Raw genomic sequence first — 21,646 nt, forward strand, 5'->3', positions numbered from 1 at the left:
CAGACGCTTCTGCACCTGTCCAGGGGGCTGCGGACCAGTGGGAGCCGCGGGCTCCCCCGCTCCCCAGCCTTTCTCACTCCTGCGTGCTGTGTAACGCGCAGGTCCTTAGAAGCAACTGCAGTGAGTAGGCTCGCGTCCTGTCCCCCTAATCCCAGGGCTGGGCACCTCAGCGGGGGTGCGGTGAGCGAGCTGTCGAGGCGGTGGAGGCAGTGGCTGTTACGTTTGAGAGCATGCGGACCCTCCCCCTAGTCCACCCCCGCACCCTCACCCCCCCCGCCCAGTCCCTCCCCACCCGTGTTAAGATTGCTGTTCCCTTCTTCTGGGAGCCCTCCTGGGCGGCGGCGGGTGCTCAGGCACCACCCTTGGGGAGGGGAAGTGTCTGCAGCCCCGTCCTTCTCCACCTGGACCGAAGAGTCGTGGCCCAGGTGCTCGAGCCCGGGCGGCATGCCTCGTCAGCGAGACAGCTGGGACCCGCGCCGCGCACACCTGGTTAGCCACGTGGCGGCGGGGCGGGGACTGGGCGGGCCCAGCGCTAGGAGCGGGCGTCCCGGGAACCGGTGAGGGCGGACGCCGCGCGGCTGGTGGGTGGGCAGTGTGTAGGGTGGTCTCGGGGCGGCTCCTCTCCCCGGGGAGCTCTGTCCTGTAGTCAGGGGGCCGGCTTGGGTCACCTTTGCCCGCCTGCTCAGGTAGACCCCTTCGCCGTCCCCTGGCGCGTCTACACACGGCCACTGGCACACGAGCCTCCCGCCGACCCCAGGGGTTCCTGAGAACTCGGTAAGGGCGGGGCCGAGGCTGGAGGGGGCGTGCGCTGCGCTGTATGGGGTTCCCGTAAGTAGGGGTGCCTGAGGGACGCGGGTCCCAGCGCTGACTCAGACGCGAAGGGTCGGTGCTGCGGCTCCGGAGCGGGTCTCGGTAAGTCTTTCACCACCTGCAACTGGCCCTAGTGAGCCGATGGTGCCCTTGCCCTGGACAAAGGGGTTCACAAGGATGGAGAGGAGTGTAAAACTGTCCTCAAGGGCTGGGCAGCTGGGCAGTTGGTTCTGACCCCCGTACTGAAGGAGCTCAGGGAAAAACAGAGAGCTGCAGGCAGCTGTGGCTTTCAAAGAACAGCAACATTTGAGCACAGGGAGGCTCTGAAGAATGAGTGGGATCTATCTGGGTACCAAAGAGGGAAGGAGATGTTTCCAGATGAGGCGGAACAAGGTCCCTCCCTCAGCCAGGGCCTTATCTGGTATAGAGGAAGGATGGGCCGTAAGGATCCAGGGAAGGAGGAGCCAGCCTGACCCAGAATCCTGTTTACCTTCCAGAGGGGTCTCCCCACCCAGACTCCCAGGACCCCCATTTCCGGAGAATGGCCCAGATGTCTCAAGTGCAGGAACTCTTCCATGAGGCAGCCCAGCAGGTAGGCCTGGGCGGTGTGGGGGTCATGAGCAAAGGTCACCAGGCAGGGAGCTGAATGGAAACATTACAGTGCACTATTTTAAAAGTAATGATCTCAGAAGTTTATTTTGGTATGCCAGCTTAATCGAGAAAATGTTACAGCCAATTCCTAACCATCTGTGCGCAAAAAATCTTCTTTGGTATTTGTAGTGGATTTTGAATCCTGGACACTCCTCTTCCCACCCCGTCCCACCCATGGAGGTTTTCCATGAACAGAGTGAGGACTCAGATAATATGAACTCCCGTTAATATTGAATCAAACCAATGTAAGAAGGTAATTCTATTTCTGAAAAACTCATATATGCTGAAGCCAAATAGATTTCTGGATTCTGTGATGTCTGCAGGTTTTGTTTTTTCTTTCTTTATCCTCTCCCTGCTGATCATTAGCGTTAGTAGACATTCAATGCAGGTATGGAATTGAAGTGGCTGCCCCTTAAAAACCAACCAACCAACCATACTTAGGCATTTGTCAGGAGGCTACTTGCACCCAGGGTCTTTGCTCTGTAACGATCACTCAACCATGAGGTTTTTACTGTCCCTTGGATTTCTCTCATCTTTATAGAGAGGGGTAGGAGGGTTTTCTGGCATTATAACAGGGGGGAATGAGCCCCCCAGAAGGAGAGAGAATCAACTCATAGCCTCACACAGTAGCAAGAGAGCAAGGTCCAACACTCGGGAGGCCTGAACCAAAGGGCAGAGGCTAGTGAGGCAGATGGGGTTCGGGGTTGGTGGGGGAATCCAAACTGGCTAGTTACCCCCTCTTCATGTACATGGGTACACACGAAAAATGCAGCATGGTGGCTGGCAAGTGGCAAGTGCTCAGCAAAAGGTACCGCTCCCCTTCGCCCTGGCAGGCCCAGAGCTGTATCCTCCATCCTGTACTGAGCTCCTTATATCCAGCCCCTGAAGTATTCAATCTGCTTAGAAATGAGTGACTAGAGGTCTGGAATAGCTCCTCAGAGATATTTCAGATCTTGCCCAGAGCTGTTTGCTCCTGAATGAAAAGGCCAGTGGCCAAGTTTTGAATGTGGTCAAGGACCCTTAGAGAACCTTGATTTATTTACTTTATTTAAAAAATTTATTTAGCTTGACCAGTCTCGCATCATACTGGCAATGCATTTTCTTTGGGTTTGCAAGACTGTACATGAGTGTTTATGGCCCTAACATGTATTTGTGGACTACTTCCTAAATAATGGGTACTGTGTTAGGCATGAAAAGGGTTACCAGATGGAAAACGTGAGGCCCTTGTCTCCAGGGATTCCAAAAAGAGAGCGCTTGTTTCATCTCTGTGAGAGGAATCTGATAAGGCTCAGCTGTGATCCTCTTTCTGTTTAAAACCTTCAATGGCTCCCCGTGTCCACCACTCAGAGTTCAAACTCCTTAGGCTAGGCCCTGCACAGTCTGACCCAGCCTGAGTTTCGAGCCTGGTCCCCTGCATCTTACTCCTTCTACCCCACCTTCTAGACGAAGGTCACCATTCCCGAGGCTCTGTGCTTGTGTCTTTTCCCTATGCTGGTCTTTGCTGATACTTCTCTCTCAGCTGATTTGCCACTGGAACCCTCCAAGTACCTAAGGCAGTGTCTGGCAGTCAAGGGGTCAGTAAATGTTAGTGCAAGCTAAATTGCTATGAGTGCCTTAAGAGACAGTTGATTTTTATTTAAAAAACTTTTATTTATTTATTTTGGCCACACCGTGCGGCATGCAGGATCTTAGTTCCCTGACCAGGAATTGAACCCATGCCCCCTGCAGTGGAAGTGGGGAGTCTTAACCACTGGACAGCCAGGGAAGTCCCGAGAGTTGATTTTTAAAATGATGGATGTAAAAAAAAAAAAAAAAAAAAAGTGATGGATGTAAAGGCCTATGCGTCACCTTCCTCTCCATCTCCCTCTCCCTCAATCTCTGAACATTGAGGGATTAGACAGTGTTGAATGTCATGGCCTTTGCTGTTCATTATCTAAACATCTTTGAAATCTGTCCCTTTGTCTCCCTTGCACTGTCTTGTCCAAGGTATTACTTCTTAATTGAGTTGTTCATACCTTCCTAACTTCTTTCCTCACATCTCTTCTAAAGTGATCCCTTTTTAAAGCATAAGTCTGTGCATTTGCCTCCTCTGCTTAAGGCTTTTCAGTGGCTTCTCACTGCCTTTAGAATTCAGTTCTGACTCCTTGCCCTGGCCCCCACAGTCCCCTGTGATCTGCCTGGCTTCCCTTGCTCCCTCTGGCAGCATGCTCTGTCACTGCACTTGCCGTGTGGCATTGAAGTAAGCTGTTTCTTTCCTGTCTTCCTTGAGGCTGTGAACTCCTGAAGTTCAGGGGCATGTCTTATTCATTTTTGTGTCCTCAGTCCCTGCCATTAGTGCTCAGCATATGGAAGATGCTCAATCAATGCTGGCTCTACTTAAGGGAATTCACCTGGTTAGGGATTGAGGGAGCTGCTGTTTGTATTACATCTTGAAGTATCAGTGGTAAAGTTGGGAAGCACATCCCTGAGGCTGAGAGGGTAAGAAAATGATAATAACTACCAACTTATTATGGGCTGAACATTTACTATGCATTGTCTTCACAACAACATTCTGAAGTAGATATGATTATTTTGGTTGACAGATGAAAAATGGGGGTACTTTGAACCCAGGCATAGTTGTTGCCAAGGTCCGGGTTTTAATCCTTTCTGCTTTATGCCTCCTGCCCCAGTGGCCCGAGCAAAGCCTGTATGGGAACAGAGAGCAGGCTGGATGGCTGATATGTTCGAAGTGTCTGGCCCTCTAGAAGTTTCCCATGAGCTTTTTCTCCCTTTACTCCAGGTCTGGGAGGCAGGAATTCTACTAAGAGCTTTGAGGCCTGAAGAGCACGGGACTAAGAAGGCAGTGCCCAGTGGGAAGACAGGCTGGGAGTGGGGGGTGGGGTGGGTGTTACCCTAAACCCTTCAGTTCAGATCTGCTCTGCTCTTGATCACTGTGACTGGAAAGTAGCTCTCAGGAGATTTGGCAAGAGTGGGGATGCTTGTGAGTTAGGTGGAGGGGTGAATGAATGGATTCTTTTTTTTTTTTTTTTTTTTTGCGGTACGTGGGCCGCTCACTGTTGTGGCCTCTCCCGTTGCGGAGCACAGGCTCCGGACGCACAGGCTCAGTGGCCATGGCTCACGGGCCCAGCCGCTCCGCGGCATGTGGGATCTTCCCGGACCGGGGCACGAACCTGCGTCCCCTGCATCGGCAGGCGGACTCTCAACCACTGCGCCACCAGGGAAGCCCAATGAATGGATTCTTGGTTTGGCTTTACTCATCTCAGGACCAGATGGGGTAGCTGTGTGTGTGTGTGTGTGTGTGTGTGTGTGTGTGTGTGTGTGTGTGTGTGTGTGTGTGTGTGTGTGTTGGTCAAGGGGACCAAGTGAGAAGAGGCTGTATATCTGAGAGTTGATGGTGCTGCCTGGGTCCAAGTACTGGCTCTAACCCTTTGTGACTCTGGGCAAGTTACTTCACCTGGCTAAGCCTTCGTATTCTCACCTATGAAACGACTACAGTAATAGAAAGTACCTTAGGGAATTATGAAGATTAACAGAGATAATTCATGTAAATGTTTAGTATAGCGCTCAGTTCATAGGATGCAGTCTGTAAATGTTGGCTAATAATAAAACTGATGCGGGGAGTATGTGTTTGGTCCACGAGGTAGTGATATAGATGGTCAGAGGGTTCAGTTGGCACATGAATGCATGACTCAGCACAGCAAGGTCAGGTAAAACACCTAAGGCAGGAGTCCCAAGTCCGGAGTGATTCCCTCGGCCAAAACCAGAGTGTGGCACATTGTGCAAGACACTATGGGCAATGTGGGGTGGGCAGTCCATTGAGGAAGATGGGGTGCTTTCTAGGCCTAGATGGGTCTGGAGTGGTTTGGGAATGTGTGTGTGTGTATTTGAGGGCCTGTTGAACCTGTGGAGGGGCGAGTCTTTTTCTGGGAGCCTCTGTCCCCAGGCACTGCATTGATGTGCAGTGTGGTTGGGTGGTGGACTTGAACCTGGAAACCTGGGTTCCGAATTCTGACTGTGCCACTAGATGTGCTGGGCCCTTGGGCAAGTTACTCTTGGGCTTGCAGTCTGCTTCTACAACTGCGAGACGGGGTGAGCATACCTGATTTTCAGGGTTCTTATGCCATATGCAGAAGGATCTGGCCCAGTGCCTGTCACGTTGTGAGCACTAAAAACAGTGCATGTTCAGTGATTGGATGAAGCAGGTTTCACACTGAAACCCAGTCGAGTGGGCTGTTTGTGAAACATGGGGCTGGAAAGCTAAGGAGCAGCTGGTGCCAGAGGGAGGTGAATGGAAGGCTGATGACCTTCGATTCCATGCGCGTCTCCATCAGTCGCTGGACAGAGAGGACTGTGACAGACACGGTGTGTCAGGAAGATGAAGCTGGCAGGAGAAAGCAGGTAGCTGGAGACAGGGAGAGAGGGAAAGTAGACATCTGTGCGAGGTCTGAAGTCCAGCAGGATCCAGCGCTGTTAGTGTGGGAAATGGGGAAAAGTCAGCTCAGTGTACCAGGTATTTATTGAGTGCCTGTTCTTGCCTGGATCTCCAGCCAGTGCTGCAGATATTAAAACAGAAACCTCTTAATTATGATGGAATAAGGGATGCCTCCCACTAATCTGATGTGCTATTTCCCTTCTCTTAGGGTTGGACAGTCTCCAGAAAAAGTTAAAGGGAAACAGTGTCATGCTGTGGCCCGAGAATGGGTCACCCAAAGCCTCAGATTAGCTAGTGCAACTCATATTCTTTCTTCTTTATCTGGCTGGAGACTTGAGCTCCAGCAGGAGTGGGTCTGTGAGGACCCTCTTCTAGGAAGTCTGTGGGATAGCTTCTGGCTGGCCTGAGCTAGTCACCCTAGAAACAAGCCTGATGCAGACCCAGCTGTGGCATCTGGTCCACGTTTGAGCCAGGGTGCCAGCTGCCTCTGACCCTGCACCAGGACTCCGCTCCGCCAGACTCCCTGCCTTACCTTTCCCTTCTCTGTGCTCTCCTTTGCTCTTTCCCTGTCTTTCCCTCCTCAGTTCAGTGGCTTAACCTAGGTTAGCTCAGCGTGGCAAGAGAAAGAAAGAGAGTCTGGTCGAGTTGTGAGGCTGAGTGGCACCAACAAGAGAGGCAGAAGGAAGCGAGCATGTTAAGAGACAGAGGGGGTACAAATTATTGCAGCGAATAACTCTCAGACTCAAAAGAAAAAAGAGGCAGAGTGGTCCTTAGAGATCCTCTGGTCCAGGCCCCTTGCTTAGCTTGTCAGAAGAGAAGCCTAGAGATGTTTAATGACTTGCCCAAAGATACATACAAAGAGTGGCAGACCCTGGTGGGAACCAAGCCCATGACCCCCTGACCCCATAATACGGCTCTGGTTGATCTTAATGCAGTTAATCTTTAGGTTATAATTTTGAGCATTGGTCTCAGGCTTCATCGCACAAGCTTTGCTCTTGTTTTCTGTGCCCTTATTAGCCAGTGTACAGTGACAAACTGACTTATATTTTTGCTATGCGTTTTTCAGGCCCGTTTTAGCATCTTTAAAAAGCCAATATGCAAAGCAAGCCTTGGCAGCCACATGCTAGGTAACAGCATATTGCTTTGTTAGAATATAGAGAAATGAATGCATCTGAGGAGAAAAGGGAACCTAGGACAAGACTGTCTTGTTAGCACCTCTTGTACAGATAGGGAAACTGGGGTCCAGGGTGGTTGGGTGGAAGAGAAGAGCTCACATCTGGGATTCCTGGAGCCGTGACCCCTATCACCCTCCCAGCTTCTATAGGGCATGAAGCTTGTAAAGTTTTTAGCGATTCTCTTTAGTAAAAAGGATACAAATACAAAATTAGGTGTAATCTTTGGGAGGGACTTAATGCAAGTGAAGGGTGTTGGAGACTTAAGCTATTAGCTTCACTGTGAAAGACCAGTGGTACCCGGACAGAACCACCTATGTGAGGTGACAGAAGAAAAGAGGCTATGGTGCTGGAACCTGGGAGAGAAGAAAGGGCAGAAACCACTCTCGGGGTTGAGATAAGTCTGCAGCTTTCATGTGGGCTCTGTCGCCCTTTCCTTCTCTTTCTCTGTTATCTTCACCCCTTTCCACTTTACAGCCCTGTGTATCACTTAGCCTAGGAGGTCAACCCTGAAAATGACAGTGCTCTGAAAATGCTTCATATTTGTAAAAAGTGGAATGGAGACATTTTCTGGATGAAGGTTCCCTAGAAACAAGAATGAAAGTGATTCTTCACTGAAATGAATTAGGTGGGATTGTCTCACTTGTACCCACAGGATCTTCATTGGTAGAGGTGATTGAGTGAGGACACAGAGAGATCAGTGCCATTGGAAGAAGAATTTATTGCTTACATTTCCCAAGAGAAGGAGGAATGCCATGCAGGGCCACAGGGGAAGTGTCAGGTTCTGGTCAGGAGACAAAAGCAGGAATGAAGGGAAAGCCTGGGCCAGAGCCTTTGTTGTGCCCTGGGCAGGGCAGGGCAGAGCGAACAGCTTAGGACTGGCTGGTTTGAATAGTTCTGGTGGGCTTTGGCTATAGAGATGGTCTCTAGTTTCCTGGCACCTGGCCTGGGGATGATTTAGGGCAGGAGAAATACTGGCTCGTTGTGTGAGAATTAGATAAAGGGGGTGGCTTGGGGAATATACTCAGAATTGGTAAGTTTGCATACGAGAGACATGCTCCTCACCAGCTGTTTCCTATCTATAAGAACTGGTTAGCCCTGGGAAGCTTCGTCTCTTCCCTGATCCATAAGATTGATTGATTGATTGATTGATATTTTTGGCTGCGTTGGGTCTTTGTTGCGGCACACAGGCTTTCTCTAGTTGCAGAGAGCAGGGGCTACTCTTCATTGTGGTGCATGGGCTTCTCATTGCGGTGGCTTCTCTTGTTGCGGAGCATGGGCTCTAGGCGCGCAGGCTTCAGTATTTGTGGCACGCTGGCTCAGTAGTTGTGGTGCACGGGCTTAGTTTCTCCACGGCATGTGGGATCTTCCCAGACGAGGGCTCAAACCCATGTACCTTGCATTGTCAGACGGATTCTTTTTTTTAATTTTTAAAAATTTATTTATTTTATTTATTTATTTTTGGCTGTTTGGGTCTTCGTTGCTGCGCGCAGGCTTTCTCTAGTTGCGGCAAGCAGGGACTACTCTTCGTTGAGGTGCACGGGCTTCTCATTGTGGTGGCTTCTCTTGCTGTGGAGCATGGGCTCTAGGGGCTCGGGCTTCAGTATTTGTGGCACACGGGCTCAGTAGTTGTGGCTCGTGGGCTCTAGAGTGCAGGCTCACTGATTAATTTGAAGCCATGGTAGCCTAGAGACCCTCATTTAGCCAAAAATGGTTATGTCTGGTCCAGGTGATAAATTTGCTCTAAAGTGAATCCCAGTGTTTATAGAACTTAAAACAGAAAGCTGTGACTCATTTTGAGTAGCTTTCCCTTTTTATTTTAGGCAATTATCAGTAGAAAAAAAAAACCCAACATATAAACAAACCCCAAAACCAAAAAACAACAACACAAAGCGAAGGCAAATTCTAATTTTTAAAAAAGATACACAAATGTTAGGGACAGACATTAATTTTACCAGAGACTTCTCTATTTTTAAGTAGACTATATTTCCAGTACATTTAAAATGTGATTCAAATCACATCTATCCACTGCATAAAATGAAGTTGAGTTATAAATATATTACTAACTTGAAGTCAGCATTTTATTTTTCAAATACTTCTAATAAAGTGGTAAATTTTTCTTCAGATAAAGATGTTACTATTTTTATTATACACGTACTACATGCATGCAGTAAAAAAATTTTTTTAAACGAGAGAATTATATAAAATTAAAAGCCTTCTTCCTCTGTTCCTTCACCACCATTCCCCAGAGACAGTCACTAATGGTTTCTGGTTTTCATTTTCCCTAGTGGTTATCATTATAACTTTAAATAATTTATTTATACCTCAATTTCTAGACTAAGTTATCAATTTATTATCAGTTTACTTATTGCTTCCTGATATGAAAAAAGAGGACATTGGCACATTTACTCTTCCTTCCATTTCTCTCATTTCATTTTGAATTTTTTGTTAGTTGGATTATTATTTTTACATTGTCAAGGTTTATAAAATTTATATATTTTTCTGTAATTGTAATGAGTATTTCCATGTTTGTTATAGTTGGTTATAAAAATTTTACACCTATAAATAGTACTATAAATTTACAATAGTAAGATGTATATGTGTGTGTTTAACTGAATAACCAAATGATGTTATTAGACTCATGGAGAAGAAAACACAAGCATAAGTTGTTAAGGCTTTGCTGCTTCTGAGCTACAGAGTCTTAATTTTTTTCAAGTTCCCTTTAATTCTTCTGGTTCATATGCAGCTACTGCTGTTTCTTATATCCCATGTCACCTTTTTTTGAGTATAATTCTCTTATCTTTTGGGTGACAGGAATTTTTTTCATATATGGAATAGTGGTAGTAAATTACTCTTTCCTTTTCTAACTATAGAAGTATGGAAGGCCAAATTGTTTTCATGTGTTTAAAAAACAACATTTTACAACAGATTGGATGCAGAAGTAGATATGGGAATCCAGCTGTATTCTATCAAGCCAGACATTAAAATGATCTGCAAAATGTATAACAAGGCATCTCTTTTCACTGAATATTTTTGTTTGGGAAAGTAGTTATTTTTCATGCAAACATGTTACTTATTTTAACAGATAATGGGTTTATTATTATTATGTTTAAATGATTAATAAGTATTTGAAAATATCTCCCTTTAAGTTTCTAATATGGTGAATACTGATAGTTGTAGCACGCATAAACAAAAGCTCTTTGGGATCCTCAGTAATTTTTAAGAATGTAAAGGGGTCTGGAGATCAAAAAGTTTGAGAATGGCTGCTCTAGAGATTAAATATACATTTAGGGTTTCCCTGGTGGCGCAGTGGTTGAGAGTCCGCCTGCCGATGCAGGGAACACGGGTTCGTGCCCTGGTCCGGGAAGATCCCACATGCCGCGGAGCGGCTGGGCCCGTGAGCCATGGCCGTTGAGCCTGCGCATCTGGAGCCTGTGCTCCGCAACAGGAGAGGCCACAACAGTGAGAGGCCCACATACTGCAAAAAAGGGAAAAAGAAAAGAGAGAAAAAAAAAAGAGAAAAATATACATTTAAGAATTTTCAGTTTGTTTAGAGTTAATATTGTACCACTTCAGTGTAAAATGCAGGAACTTGATAATCACATAGGCACGTTTACCAACCCTGCCATCCAGTCTTTTATGCTATATATGTTACTTCCATCTACATGATAAAGCCTCCAAGATAATGTTATGCCCAATGATTGCTGCAGCCTATGTCTTCTCCTAGCATTTGCTGGCTCTGAACTTGGAACTTCTCAGGTGCCTTGGAAGGCAGCTCTTCTCTTGGCTGCCCTGGGCTGCTCTCTCACTTGCTTTTTTTTTGCCCCTCCAAGCCCATCTGCAGGAATCTCTCCAAATGTCTGATCTGCTAGTAGCACTTAGTTTTTTTCCCTTTCTAGTTATAACTATAGTTTCATACTTTAAAAAAAAACAAAACACATCTTTTCTGTCATTGTCATGGTAATTTGGAAGGTAGGAAAGTGCATATTCTGCTACCTTAAAAGAGGTGTCTAATGTCACTCTCTAAAGCACATTGTATTCATTCATTCATTCATTTAACTAACACATTTAGTAAGTATTTGTTCCATGTTAGGCACTAGAGATACAAGAGTGAACAAGCTGTTCTTTAAATATGTCTGGGCTTCTTTTAAAAAATAAAAATTGCTTTTACTATTTATTTTTAAACTTTTGAAATTTTGATAACATTTCACACTTGTAGAAAGTCGCAGCAGTACAAACAACCACCATATACTCTTGACTCAGATTTACCAGTTATTAACATTTTGTCCTTTTGCTTTATTATTTGTGTGCTCTCTCTATATATATACATATATTTCTATTCCATATATATAATATATATTTTAATACCTATTATATTCGATTATATATATATTTTTCCTGAACCATTTGGAACTAATTTGTAGACATCATGTCCCCTTATCCATAAATAATTCATTGTCTATTTCCTGAGAATAAGACTTTTCTTTTACCTAACCACATTATATTTATCAAGATCAAGACCCTTAGGGAACTCCCTGGTCCAGTGGGTAGGACGCCACACTTTCATGGTCAAGGGCCTGGGTTCAACCCCTTGTCAGGGAACTAAGATCCCACAAGCTGCTTGGTGTAGTCAAATAAAATAAAATAAAATAACCATAGTCCATGCCTGGATGGCTGGACTATGGAATACTAAAAAAAAAAAAAAAAATCAAGACATTTAACATTGATAAATCCTATTATCTAATCCACAGTTTCACAGTCCACTTTTGCCAGTTATCTCACTTATATCCTGTAGCTTTTTCTCCCGGACTGGGAGCCAATCCAGCATCACGCAGTGCATTTAGTCATCACACCTCTCTAGTCTCATTTAATCTGGAATGGTTCCTTAGCCTTTCTTTGTCTTTCGTGATCTTGACATTTTTTTGCAAAACACAGGCTAGTTTTTTTTGTAGAATATTTCTGAGTTTGGGACATGAACTCTCATGATTAGATTCAGGTTTTGCATTTTTGGCAGGAACTCATAGAATGATATTGTGTTCTTTTCCAGGCATCATATCAGGAGGGAGGTACAGGGTTTCCACTTGTCTCATTATTGGTAATGTTAACTTTGGTTACTTATTTAAGGTGGTGCCCACTAGGTTAATCCACTCTAAAGTTACTAATTTTCCCTTTGTAACTAATAAATAATTTGTTGGGGATACTTTGAGACTATGGAAATATCCAGTTCCTCATCAGTTTTCTACCCATTAGCTTTAGCAAACATTGATGATTCTTGGCAGACTCAGTTATTACTGTGATGGTTGCAGAATGGTGGTTTTCTAACATCATCATTTCTTCTACATATATTACTTGGTCTTCTATAAAGAAGAATTTTCCCTCCTTCCTCTTACTTTAATTTATTCATTTGCTTATATCTGTATGGACTCAGATTCTTATTTTTTCCATGTGTATTCTATTGCAATTATTATTGATTTTGATGTTCAAATTGTTCCAGATTTGGCCAGTGGGTGCCCCTTCAAGCTGGCTTCTATGTCCTTATGACACATCCTCATCATTTTTAGGAGCCCTTCCTTACTTTCTGGCACAAAATACTGTAGGCTTATTTTGTACTTTTTCTGCCCCAGCCCTGAATCAGCTATTTCTCCAAAGAGCTCTGGCTCCTTAAAGTGAGAAATGGTATTTAGAGACCAAGATCTGGGTGCTAGGTATGTTCATTGCTACTGGGGTGTCTTGACTTACAGACCCTTTAAGTAGACAGATATATATTTATAGATATAGATATATAGATATGTATAGATACGTCTATCTCTATATATTAAAAACTATAAATTCAAACTGATACCTCTAATTCTAATTTATCACACCAGGGTTCATTCTTCTTTCCTCTTTTCTTAATTTTAACTGCCTTCTCCAACAGTGAGAAACTTGACTCCCAGTCGGTATATTTACTTATTTGCTTAGTCCTGCAATTCATGGAAAGTAGATTCAGGAGTGGTAACTCCTATCCCTGCAAAAAACAAACTTTCTATCTAGAATTTGTATTAGTTTGTAGTTAGTTATTTGTCTTTAGACTGAGAGCACATAGTCAAAGTACTATGTTCAAAAGTTAACTCTGGGGCTTCCCTGGTGGCGCAGTGGTTGAGAGTCTGCCTGCCGATGCAGGGGACACGGGTTCGTGCCCCGGTCCGGGAAGATCCCGCATGCCGTGGAGCAGCTGGGCCCGTGAGCCATGGCCGCTGAGCCTGCGCGTCCGGAGCCTGTGCTCCGCAACGGGAGAGGCCACAACAGTGAGAGGCCCGCGTACCGCAAAAAAAAAAAAAAAAAAAAGTTAACTCTGCTCAGTTTTTTCCACTTTCGGTGTGGTTATATTATTCATTAGAATTATAGTTAGGTTAATTTGTTTCTCTTTGTATTCTGTTTTAATTTTTCTCTCTCATCCTGTCGATTTGATTTGATTTTGTTTAATTTTGAGTATATAAAACATTGATGTGATTCCAAACGTCAAAAGTACTTAGTACATAAGAATCCTTAAATGGGTATAGTATTGTCTGATCCACTGAAGCACCTAGAAAAATAAATCTATTGCAGTTGATTTTTAGCTGGTTTGCCTGTTACTGGGGGAGGGCATTAGGGTCTGTGTTTCTCCTCCTGATGTTAAACCGAGGTAGACTGTCTAGTGGCAGCCTGAGTCTCGCAGGAGGGCCCTGTCCTTTTGCCAAGGAGGCTGGGAAGGGAAGGGGAAGCTCTTGTTTAGGTGGCCATGGCATCGCTGCTGTGGGAATTTAGATCTGCGGGGTGCTGTCAGGCGCCCAGAGCATTGTGTCTTTGGGTTCTTCATTCTGAGCACAGAGGTGGCCGCTCTGTGGGGAATGAGCTGCTGTATAGCTCTGAGAGGCAGAGCTCGGGCAGGGGCCCCACCAACATCAATGCTGTCACAGCGTCCGCGGGTCTTGCCACTCCTGGGCCTGTGTGGTTGCTTGACCAGGTTGTGCCTTGGGAGATTCCCAGCCTTGGACCGGGATGCACAAGATGGAAGAGCCACAGATCAAGCACCGGGAACTACTGTTACGGAGACACTGGCTTTTCAACCTGTTCTGTGCAGAAGAGATCCGCACAGCCACGAAGATCTTACATTTCTAGGAGTGCCTAAATCAGTGCTGACCAAGCGTGCTGCCCAGATTCGAATCCAGGGAAATCAGGCTTTGACCACTCCACGTGGGTCCTGCGGAGCAGTTCCCATTACCAGCTTCAGTCAGGGTAGCAGAGCGCTCATCGGACACCCATTCTCGAACTCCTAGTACCATACAGAAGGGGCCAGCTGCCCCAGCGCTGGGACTGGGCAGGGGTTGGAGAGAGGCAGATTTCAGGCTGAACTGTAGAGCAAGGATTCACCTGAAACATGAGGACGAGGTACCAGGGCAGATAGAAGATGCACAGTCAGTAAGACCTCTCTTCTTTCCTTCCCTCCCAACTTTCCTGATGAAATCCTCACCCCCATTTAAAACTGCCTGATGTGCTTCATGCTAACCAAAAAAACTTTCACGATTATCACCTCATCTAAACTGCGCAGCCCACCTTGAGGCTGTAGCTACTTGCATCGGATGCAGGTACCACAGGGGGCTGCTGGCCCATGGAGCCCTGCTGCCCCCCTGCCCAGCTGCAGCTTGTGGTGCCTGTTCAGAGCCAGAGGAAAGGAATGTGGCACCCACTCTGCTCAGTGCGTCACAGTTCAGCAGCAGCTTGGGATATTCTCTGATGTGCGAGTAATAATTAAATAATTAGCTTTCAGGAAGCAAGCTGCTGGAGCATGTGTGCGTGCTCCAGGTAGACCCAGTCTTTGGGAGGAAGGGGCAGGCTATGTCTTGCTCTGATCCGCTCCTGACCCCAGTGGGCAGAAGCAGAGTTTCTTACCAATCTCCTTTCCTCCAGCTGCCAGGAGAGAGAATACGTGTTTTCTCACATTTCAGATGTGTTCAGTAAGGCCTGGAGGGTGGCCTGTGGGAGGGCGGTGGCTGTTTGAGACAAGAGGCTCCTGGGTGGGAGCTCGCGTCATTGCCTGTAGCAGAGCTTTTCTCTGTCTTACTCAGCTCCACTTGCTGGATGCAGGAAGTCACGTGTTTCCCACTCTGGACACATTTCAGGTGTGATTTCCCTGTCTTTCTAGATGCCCTGCTCGAGTGTGAAGATTCTCATGGGAGAAAGACTTCTACCTCTGAACTAAAACACCCACCAGGTGGCCGTGGTGTCTCCAGTGTGGGGTGCAGTCCTGGGCTTAGAGGGCCTGGCTCCTTGTTCTGGGAGGTTGGGAAGGAAAGCCCTAGCAACGAGCAGCGCACAGGTGCAATCACCTGTGGCCAGACTCCAAGCCTCTGTGCCCTGGAACCTGCCAAGTTGTCCCTGCCAACCTGAGGGTCCTCAGGAAAGAGAGGAACCTGCCCCCTGAGGATGTTTGTGGTCCCCTTTCTGAGGGATTGCTTTGCCCCTCACTTTTCTGTCTCTTCTTTCTTAGTTTCCACCCCTGCTTCCCAGTAGCCTCCATACTGGGCACAGCACACATCCTACGACCACCTGCCTTTCCCCGCAACCTGTCATGTCTGTCGTGGAGTGTTGAATGAGACTCTTGTTATTTTGGAATTGATGACTGGGGCCCAAATCTGAAGACAATGAGGTTCTAAGAGAGTTATCAACAGTTGGTACCAAGCACAAGATAGCCCAGAACTGGCCCAACTATCACCCCCCGTCACCCCAGCTATTCCACCTCCCTCTCTCTGGGCAACAGAAATGACTAGGGAGAGGCACAAAGGGAGAGTCTGTGAGCCACGGCCTTTGTGGGAGGGCATATATGAGACGAGATGAGCTTCCTTACCCTCCCATAAAGGAGGGGGTTTGGCATGCGGTCCCTGAGTGGGGGGGAGAAGCTGGTATTCTGTCCTCCTATTGGATGTCTGCTTATGCTGCAGACATGGCTCTGCCTGCAGCCTGTCTGCGCAAGAGCTGAAGGGGATCGGAGAGAGCTGGCAGGACAGACAGACAGCAGGGTTGGGGAGTAGCCAGTTGTGATACTGTGATTTATAATAAATAGATATTTGGCACAGAGCTCCTAAAACCCTTGGAATTTCCTAAGTGATAAAAGTGATAAGGTGTCTTGATATTCATAACAAATGCCTTCAGACACCACTGGGTTTATATTAGCGAGGAGACTTTTAGAATCACCTAGGATGGAGGCTGGTTACAGAGGAACCAGCCATGTGATTGGAGGGTTGGAACTTTCAGGGTAGGGGAAAGGAGCTGGAGGTTAAATCAGTCACCAATGACCAGTGATTTAATCAGTCATGCCTATGTGATGAAGCCGCCAGAAAAACCCAATAAAGAGGGTTTGGAGAGCTTCTGGGTTGGTGACCACGTGGAGATGGTGGGAGAGTGCTGCGCTGGGAGAGGGCATGGACCTCAAACCTTTCCCTAAACCCCCTCATCTAGTGGCTTCTGAGTCATATTCTTTCATAATAAGCTGGTAATCTAGTAAGTAAAATGTTTGTCTGAGTTCTGTGAGCTGCTCTAGCGAATTAACTGAACCCAAGACGGGGGTGGTGGGAACCTCTGATCAGTAGCCCGTGGGTCAGAAGCAGAGTGACAACGTGGACTTGGGATTGGCATCTGAGGGGCAGTCTGGTAGGACTGAGCCCTTGACTGTGGGATGGCACTGTCTCTGGGCGGGCAGTGTCGGAGTTGTCTTGAACTATGGGACACCCACTGGTGTCAGAGAATTGCTTGGTGTAGGAGAAACCACCCCCCACTGGCACTGGTGTCAGAATTGAGCTGGCCCGATGGTAGTTACTATGCAAGGGAGCTGGTTTGAGCTGCCTGTCAGGCCAGTACTCTCCACAAGACCAACCCTGGGGCAGTGCAGAAGGCTGAGGGCGTCCTGAAAGTGGGGAGGCTGGAGGGTGTGGTGGGCCAGGGAGAGGTGACAAGCATGGGCCCCGGGCTGGCGTTCTGTATTGATGTTGGTGGCAGCATGTCTGCGGGGGGGGGGGGGGGGGGGCTGGGAATTGTCCCTTGGGGTCTCCCGAGTACCTATTTGTCATCTCATCCTGGCTCCCCTTTTTGGTGCTTTTGTTTCTTCTTCCTTTTCTCTCATTGGCTTATGTCTCTCTCTCTCTCTCAAAACATCAGGGCCCCAACCTTGGGTCAAACTTAGGTGTTTCTTGCCAGTATCAGATGAGCAGGGTTTGGGGAGACTTAGTTGTGTTCTTGTGTCACTTGGTAAGAAAAGGTATGTGCACTCCTCTAAATGTCCTGAAATAAACTGTCATGACTTGGGCACCAAACCCATTTCAAACCCTGTATACCTTCGCTTACACCTTTATTCTCAGGGTAAAGAGTCTCCTAAAGTTTCGGCCTCGTTCATCTGTGACGCACCTTTAAGGCTGATTCAGTCCAGTGAGATCCAGGGAGTGAAAAGCTTTTCATACCCCCATTAGGTAAATAAACAAATAAACAAAGCAGGTTTTACAGGGGAAATATGAAGGCTGTGATGACAGAGGAATACAGTTTCTAAAATCACAACAGGAATTTTAAGGGTGAAGCAGAGGTACTCACAATTAAGCGAAATCCAGGATGTTAGAAATTGCACCTGAAACATTGACATTTAGGAGAGAAAAGGGCCTGTGACCTGTGGTGCAGGTTGTACAGTCTGGGTTGGGGAATTCAAACCCCAGCTGTGGACCTAGGCTGGTTGTGTCTCTTCTCCAGGGCTTGCTTTCCTCGGCTGGCTGTAGACAGGGGCCCTCTCCCTGCCTCGCTCCCGGGGTGACCTGAGCCCCAAAGTGGGGAATTGATGTGGAAGCTGAAAGCACTCCCTAAATTATTACTCTTTGTTGCTGATAGTTGCTATTGTTATGACTGTTTCTAATAAATAGTAGGCCTGTAACAAGCCATGGTAGGAAGCGAACACAAGCAGAGACGGGAAGTTGGGCCAGGTCCTGAGTTTTGAGATTAGGATCCTAGAAAACAATCTTACTTACCACAAAGTCCCTTGGTACCATTTGTTCAAAGATAAGCATAGGTTGGCAGGGTCTTTGCTCTTAGCCAAGATCACTGTTCTCATGTTTATTGACTTTCAGGAGATTCCTCATTAGTGGTTTGCAAAAGACAGATGCACAGAGATATACAGAGATGAAAGGTGTTTCAGCTGGTGTCAGGAGCCCCCCGGCCCATCTGTCCTGCGTGGCTTCACTGATGGCCCTGATGATGTCCTGAGGCCCTTTTTTCATCTGTAGTTGTACGATACAAGGGGGGAAACTGGGATCCTCTCCTTTCGTTTTGACTGAGCATAGTTGGCCTTTGGCCTTGGTCCTAGATCATGAGCGCACCCATTGTTCTCAGCTGTTCAGGGCCTCTGCCCCTGACTCTGGACCTTAGATGTCCCCTGTCCCTTGACTTCTCTGCCATCTCCCTGAGGTTATAGATCACATACGCGCACCAGTTAGACTTAGTGCACACGGTGGGTCTCAGTTGGGTGCCTCCCTTCCCCACCCCCAGGTGAGAATCACTTCATCACTGCTGCAGTAGTTTGAGGCCATTGGAAGAGTCCAGTGATGTCTGAATTTAGGTTAATTACTAAACCTGTGCAGGAGCAGTTCGTCGTATGAGTGGCTACTGATTTTGTTTAAGATCGTTTTAGTATTTCCATAAGGTTTAGTCTTTTTAGTGAAGTTTCTGTATGAGTGTACTGTAAGTGCCTTTGTTATTTTTGAATTGGAAAAACGAGGAAAGCATCTATTTCACCACTTGTTAGCCTGTGATTCTAGACGACTGCCAGATGATGCCGTGGGATCCTGGGGTATGGGATGGAAGGGCACTTAGGGATCACCGTACCAGCCAGTGTTCAGTCAGGAACACAGAAACTGCCTAGATTTTTTCAACAGAGGGAATTTAATACATAGAATTCATTACAGAAGTGTTAGAAGGGCCAGAGGAGGAAAAGGTAAGTACAGGAAGGTTCCCCAAAGATTAGTAACTGCTGGAAGCTGCTCTTCCCACCAGGAAGGGAGAGACTGAAAGGGAGGATGGTGTCGCCCAGAGCTCCTGACCGATGTCAGAGCTGGAGCCCAGCATCCCGCGCTCACCCGCATCCCAGTGGCTGGAACTCAGTCACGTGGCCACACCGCCTGTAAAGAGACTGGGAAATGCAGTCTCCCGAGTGGCCGGAAGGAAAGGGAACCGAGTTTGCTGAACAGCTTGTCTGCGCTGCAAACGGCGCAGGAATTGCTATGCGCACAGGCCTGCAGGGCATGGCCCAACAGGAGAGCTTTAAAGCTGAGTTCTCCCAGCACCCACCTCCGTTCCCTCCCCGCTCCAGCCCTCCCCACTGCTGCTGAGCTGACTCCTGTGTGCCCTGTTTTCAGGAGGCTCTGGCCCAGCCCCAGCCCTGGTGGAAGATCCAGCTGTTCATATGGGAACCAGTGCTGTTCGGGACCTGGGATGGTGTGTTCACGTCCTGCATGATCAACATTTTTGGGGTTGTCCTTTTCTTGAGGACTGGCTGGCTGGTGGTGAGTGATGAGCTGGTGGCCCTGGAGCCTCCTGTGGGCCTGGGGCAGGGAAAGCTCTGTCACCCTTGGGTATTCCACAGTGTAGTCAACAGATTCCTGAAGCACTGATGCTCCGGAAGCACAGAACAAGATCAAGTACATGGAGTAGCTAGTATTGCTTTTTAAATGAGAATCCTGAGAACCTGGGCCTCAGACAGAGGTTCCTGTGGAAGCCTCACCATGGATTTACCTACAGGAATATGAGCACGGAAGTCAGGGCACATTGTGGGTGGGACTAGAGGTGGGTCAGAGAGAGCAGGCTGATGGCAAGTTTGCCTCCAGTGTGTGACCATCTCCAGCTTTCCTGGTGTCCTTTAACTCGGCTGATGCCCTGCCTGGAGAGGGAGAGGGGGAGGGGGAGGGGAGGGGAGGGGGAGGGAGAGGGGCAGGGAGAGGGAGAAGAAATTGTAAAAACCTACGGTTCTCCTCCGTGCCTTTCTCCTTACTTTCACACGGAACACTTCACTTGACACTGCTGGTCACCAGATTTCTCCCCACATCAAGCAATTCTGTGGCACCAGCTGAGTGTCCTGCAATGTAACTCAATTCTGACACTACCTGGAGAGAGCATCAGATCCCACAGGTTAAGGGCTCCATCCCACAAAGCTGCCCCCACCCACTTCAGCTGCCAATCACAAGTCCAGGTTGTCACCTATGCTTCTGACCGAGGCTGTGCATCCGGGGTTCCCACGACCCCCCCATTCCCACGACCCACACCCCCCCAGATTCCATTAATTTGCTAGAGCAGCAGGGAAACACTTATTTATGTTTATTAGCTTATTAAAGGATTATGATCAAGACAGATGAAGGATACCTAGGGCAAGGTCTGCAAAGGTCCCAAGAGCAGGAACTTCTGTCCCCGTGGAGTTGGGGTGCATCACTCTCCTGGTATGTGGCTATGTTCACCCACCTGGAGGCTTTCCAACCCCATTCTTTGGGGATTTTTATAGCAGCTTCATCACACATGATCAATTATTAACTCCATTTCTAGCCCCTCTCCCCTCTCTAGAGAAGTGTGTATATGTGTGTTGGGGGTGGTGCTGGTGAAAACTCCAAGCTTCTAATCGCGGCTTGGTCTTTCTGGTGACCAGCCCCCATCCAGCAGCCCACTGACAGCGACCTCGTTAGAACAAAAAATGCTCCTTGTGTTTTTAATCGCTTAGGAATTTACAAGCGTTTTAGGAGCCCCGTGTCAGGGATGGGGTCAAAGACAAATGTTAGAACAAGATATGCTTCTAGTGCTCTTGTCACTTAAGAAATGACAAGGTTTCAGGAGCTCTGTGCCAGGAACCAGGTGCAGAGACCAAGTTGACCCTTGAACAACATGGGTTTGAACTGCACGGTCCACTTATGCTCAGGTTTTTTTCAATAAATAATACAGTACTGCACGGTCCACGGTTGGTTGAATCCGTGGAAGGGAAACTGCAGATAGGAAGAGCTGACAATGGGACTTGAGCATCCGCAGATTTTGGTATCCAAGACCAGTCCCGGAATTAATCCCCTGTGGATACCTAGGGACGGCTGTATATATTTTCTGTCATCTCATGGAGGCAGAGAGAGAGAGGGGTATGTGTTTATGGTAAGAAATTGGCTCTATGATTTTGGGGGCTGGCAAGTCCCGAATCTGTAGGATAAGTGAGATGCAGGTAGGAATAGATGTTGCAGTTTTTTGAGTCCAAAACCTAGAAACTCAGACAGAACTACTGTGTTGCAGTCTGGAGACCAAATTCCTTCTTCTTCGGGAAGCCTCAGTCTTTGCTTTTAAGGCCTTCAACTGATTGCATGAGAACCACCCACATTATGGAGGATAATTTCCTTTACTTAAAGTCAGCTGATTGTGGGACTTCCCTGGCGGTCCAGCGGTTAAGACTCCGCGCTTCCAATGCAGGGGCCGCAGGTTCCATCCCTGGTCGGGGAACTAAGATCCCCCATGCCACGTGGCGTGGCCAAAAGATAAAAAAAAAAAGTCAGCTGATTGTACATGTTAA

General features: G+C 47.3%; 1 protein-coding gene across 5 annotated transcripts in view; it reads left to right on the plus strand.

Annotated features, from left to right (window-relative positions):
• The window catches only part of SLC12A8 (solute carrier family 12 member 8), a 132,218-nt gene continuing 110,572 nt past the window's right edge, over positions 1 to 21,646 (plus strand). The window contains exons 1-3 of one of the 5 annotated variants that reach the window (XM_079922151.1): positions 1 to 120; positions 1,308 to 1,402; positions 19,473 to 19,619. In XM_079922151.1, the coding sequence (XP_079778277.1) occupies positions 1,352 to 1,402; positions 19,473 to 19,619 (198 nt within the window). In that variant the 5' untranslated portion in view covers positions 1 to 120; positions 1,308 to 1,351. Of the gene's footprint in view, positions 121 to 347; positions 490 to 520; positions 775 to 1,307; positions 1,403 to 19,472; positions 19,620 to 21,646 lie in introns of those variants that run through there. The other 4 variants (XM_079922147.1, XM_079922145.1, XM_079922146.1 and 1 more) reach the window with 4 other exon arrangements.

Source organism: Stenella coeruleoalba, assembly GCF_951394435.1.
Source record: "Stenella coeruleoalba genome assembly, chromosome: 5".
NCBI classification, from domain to species: Eukaryota; Metazoa; Chordata; class Mammalia; order Artiodactyla; family Delphinidae; genus Stenella; species Stenella coeruleoalba.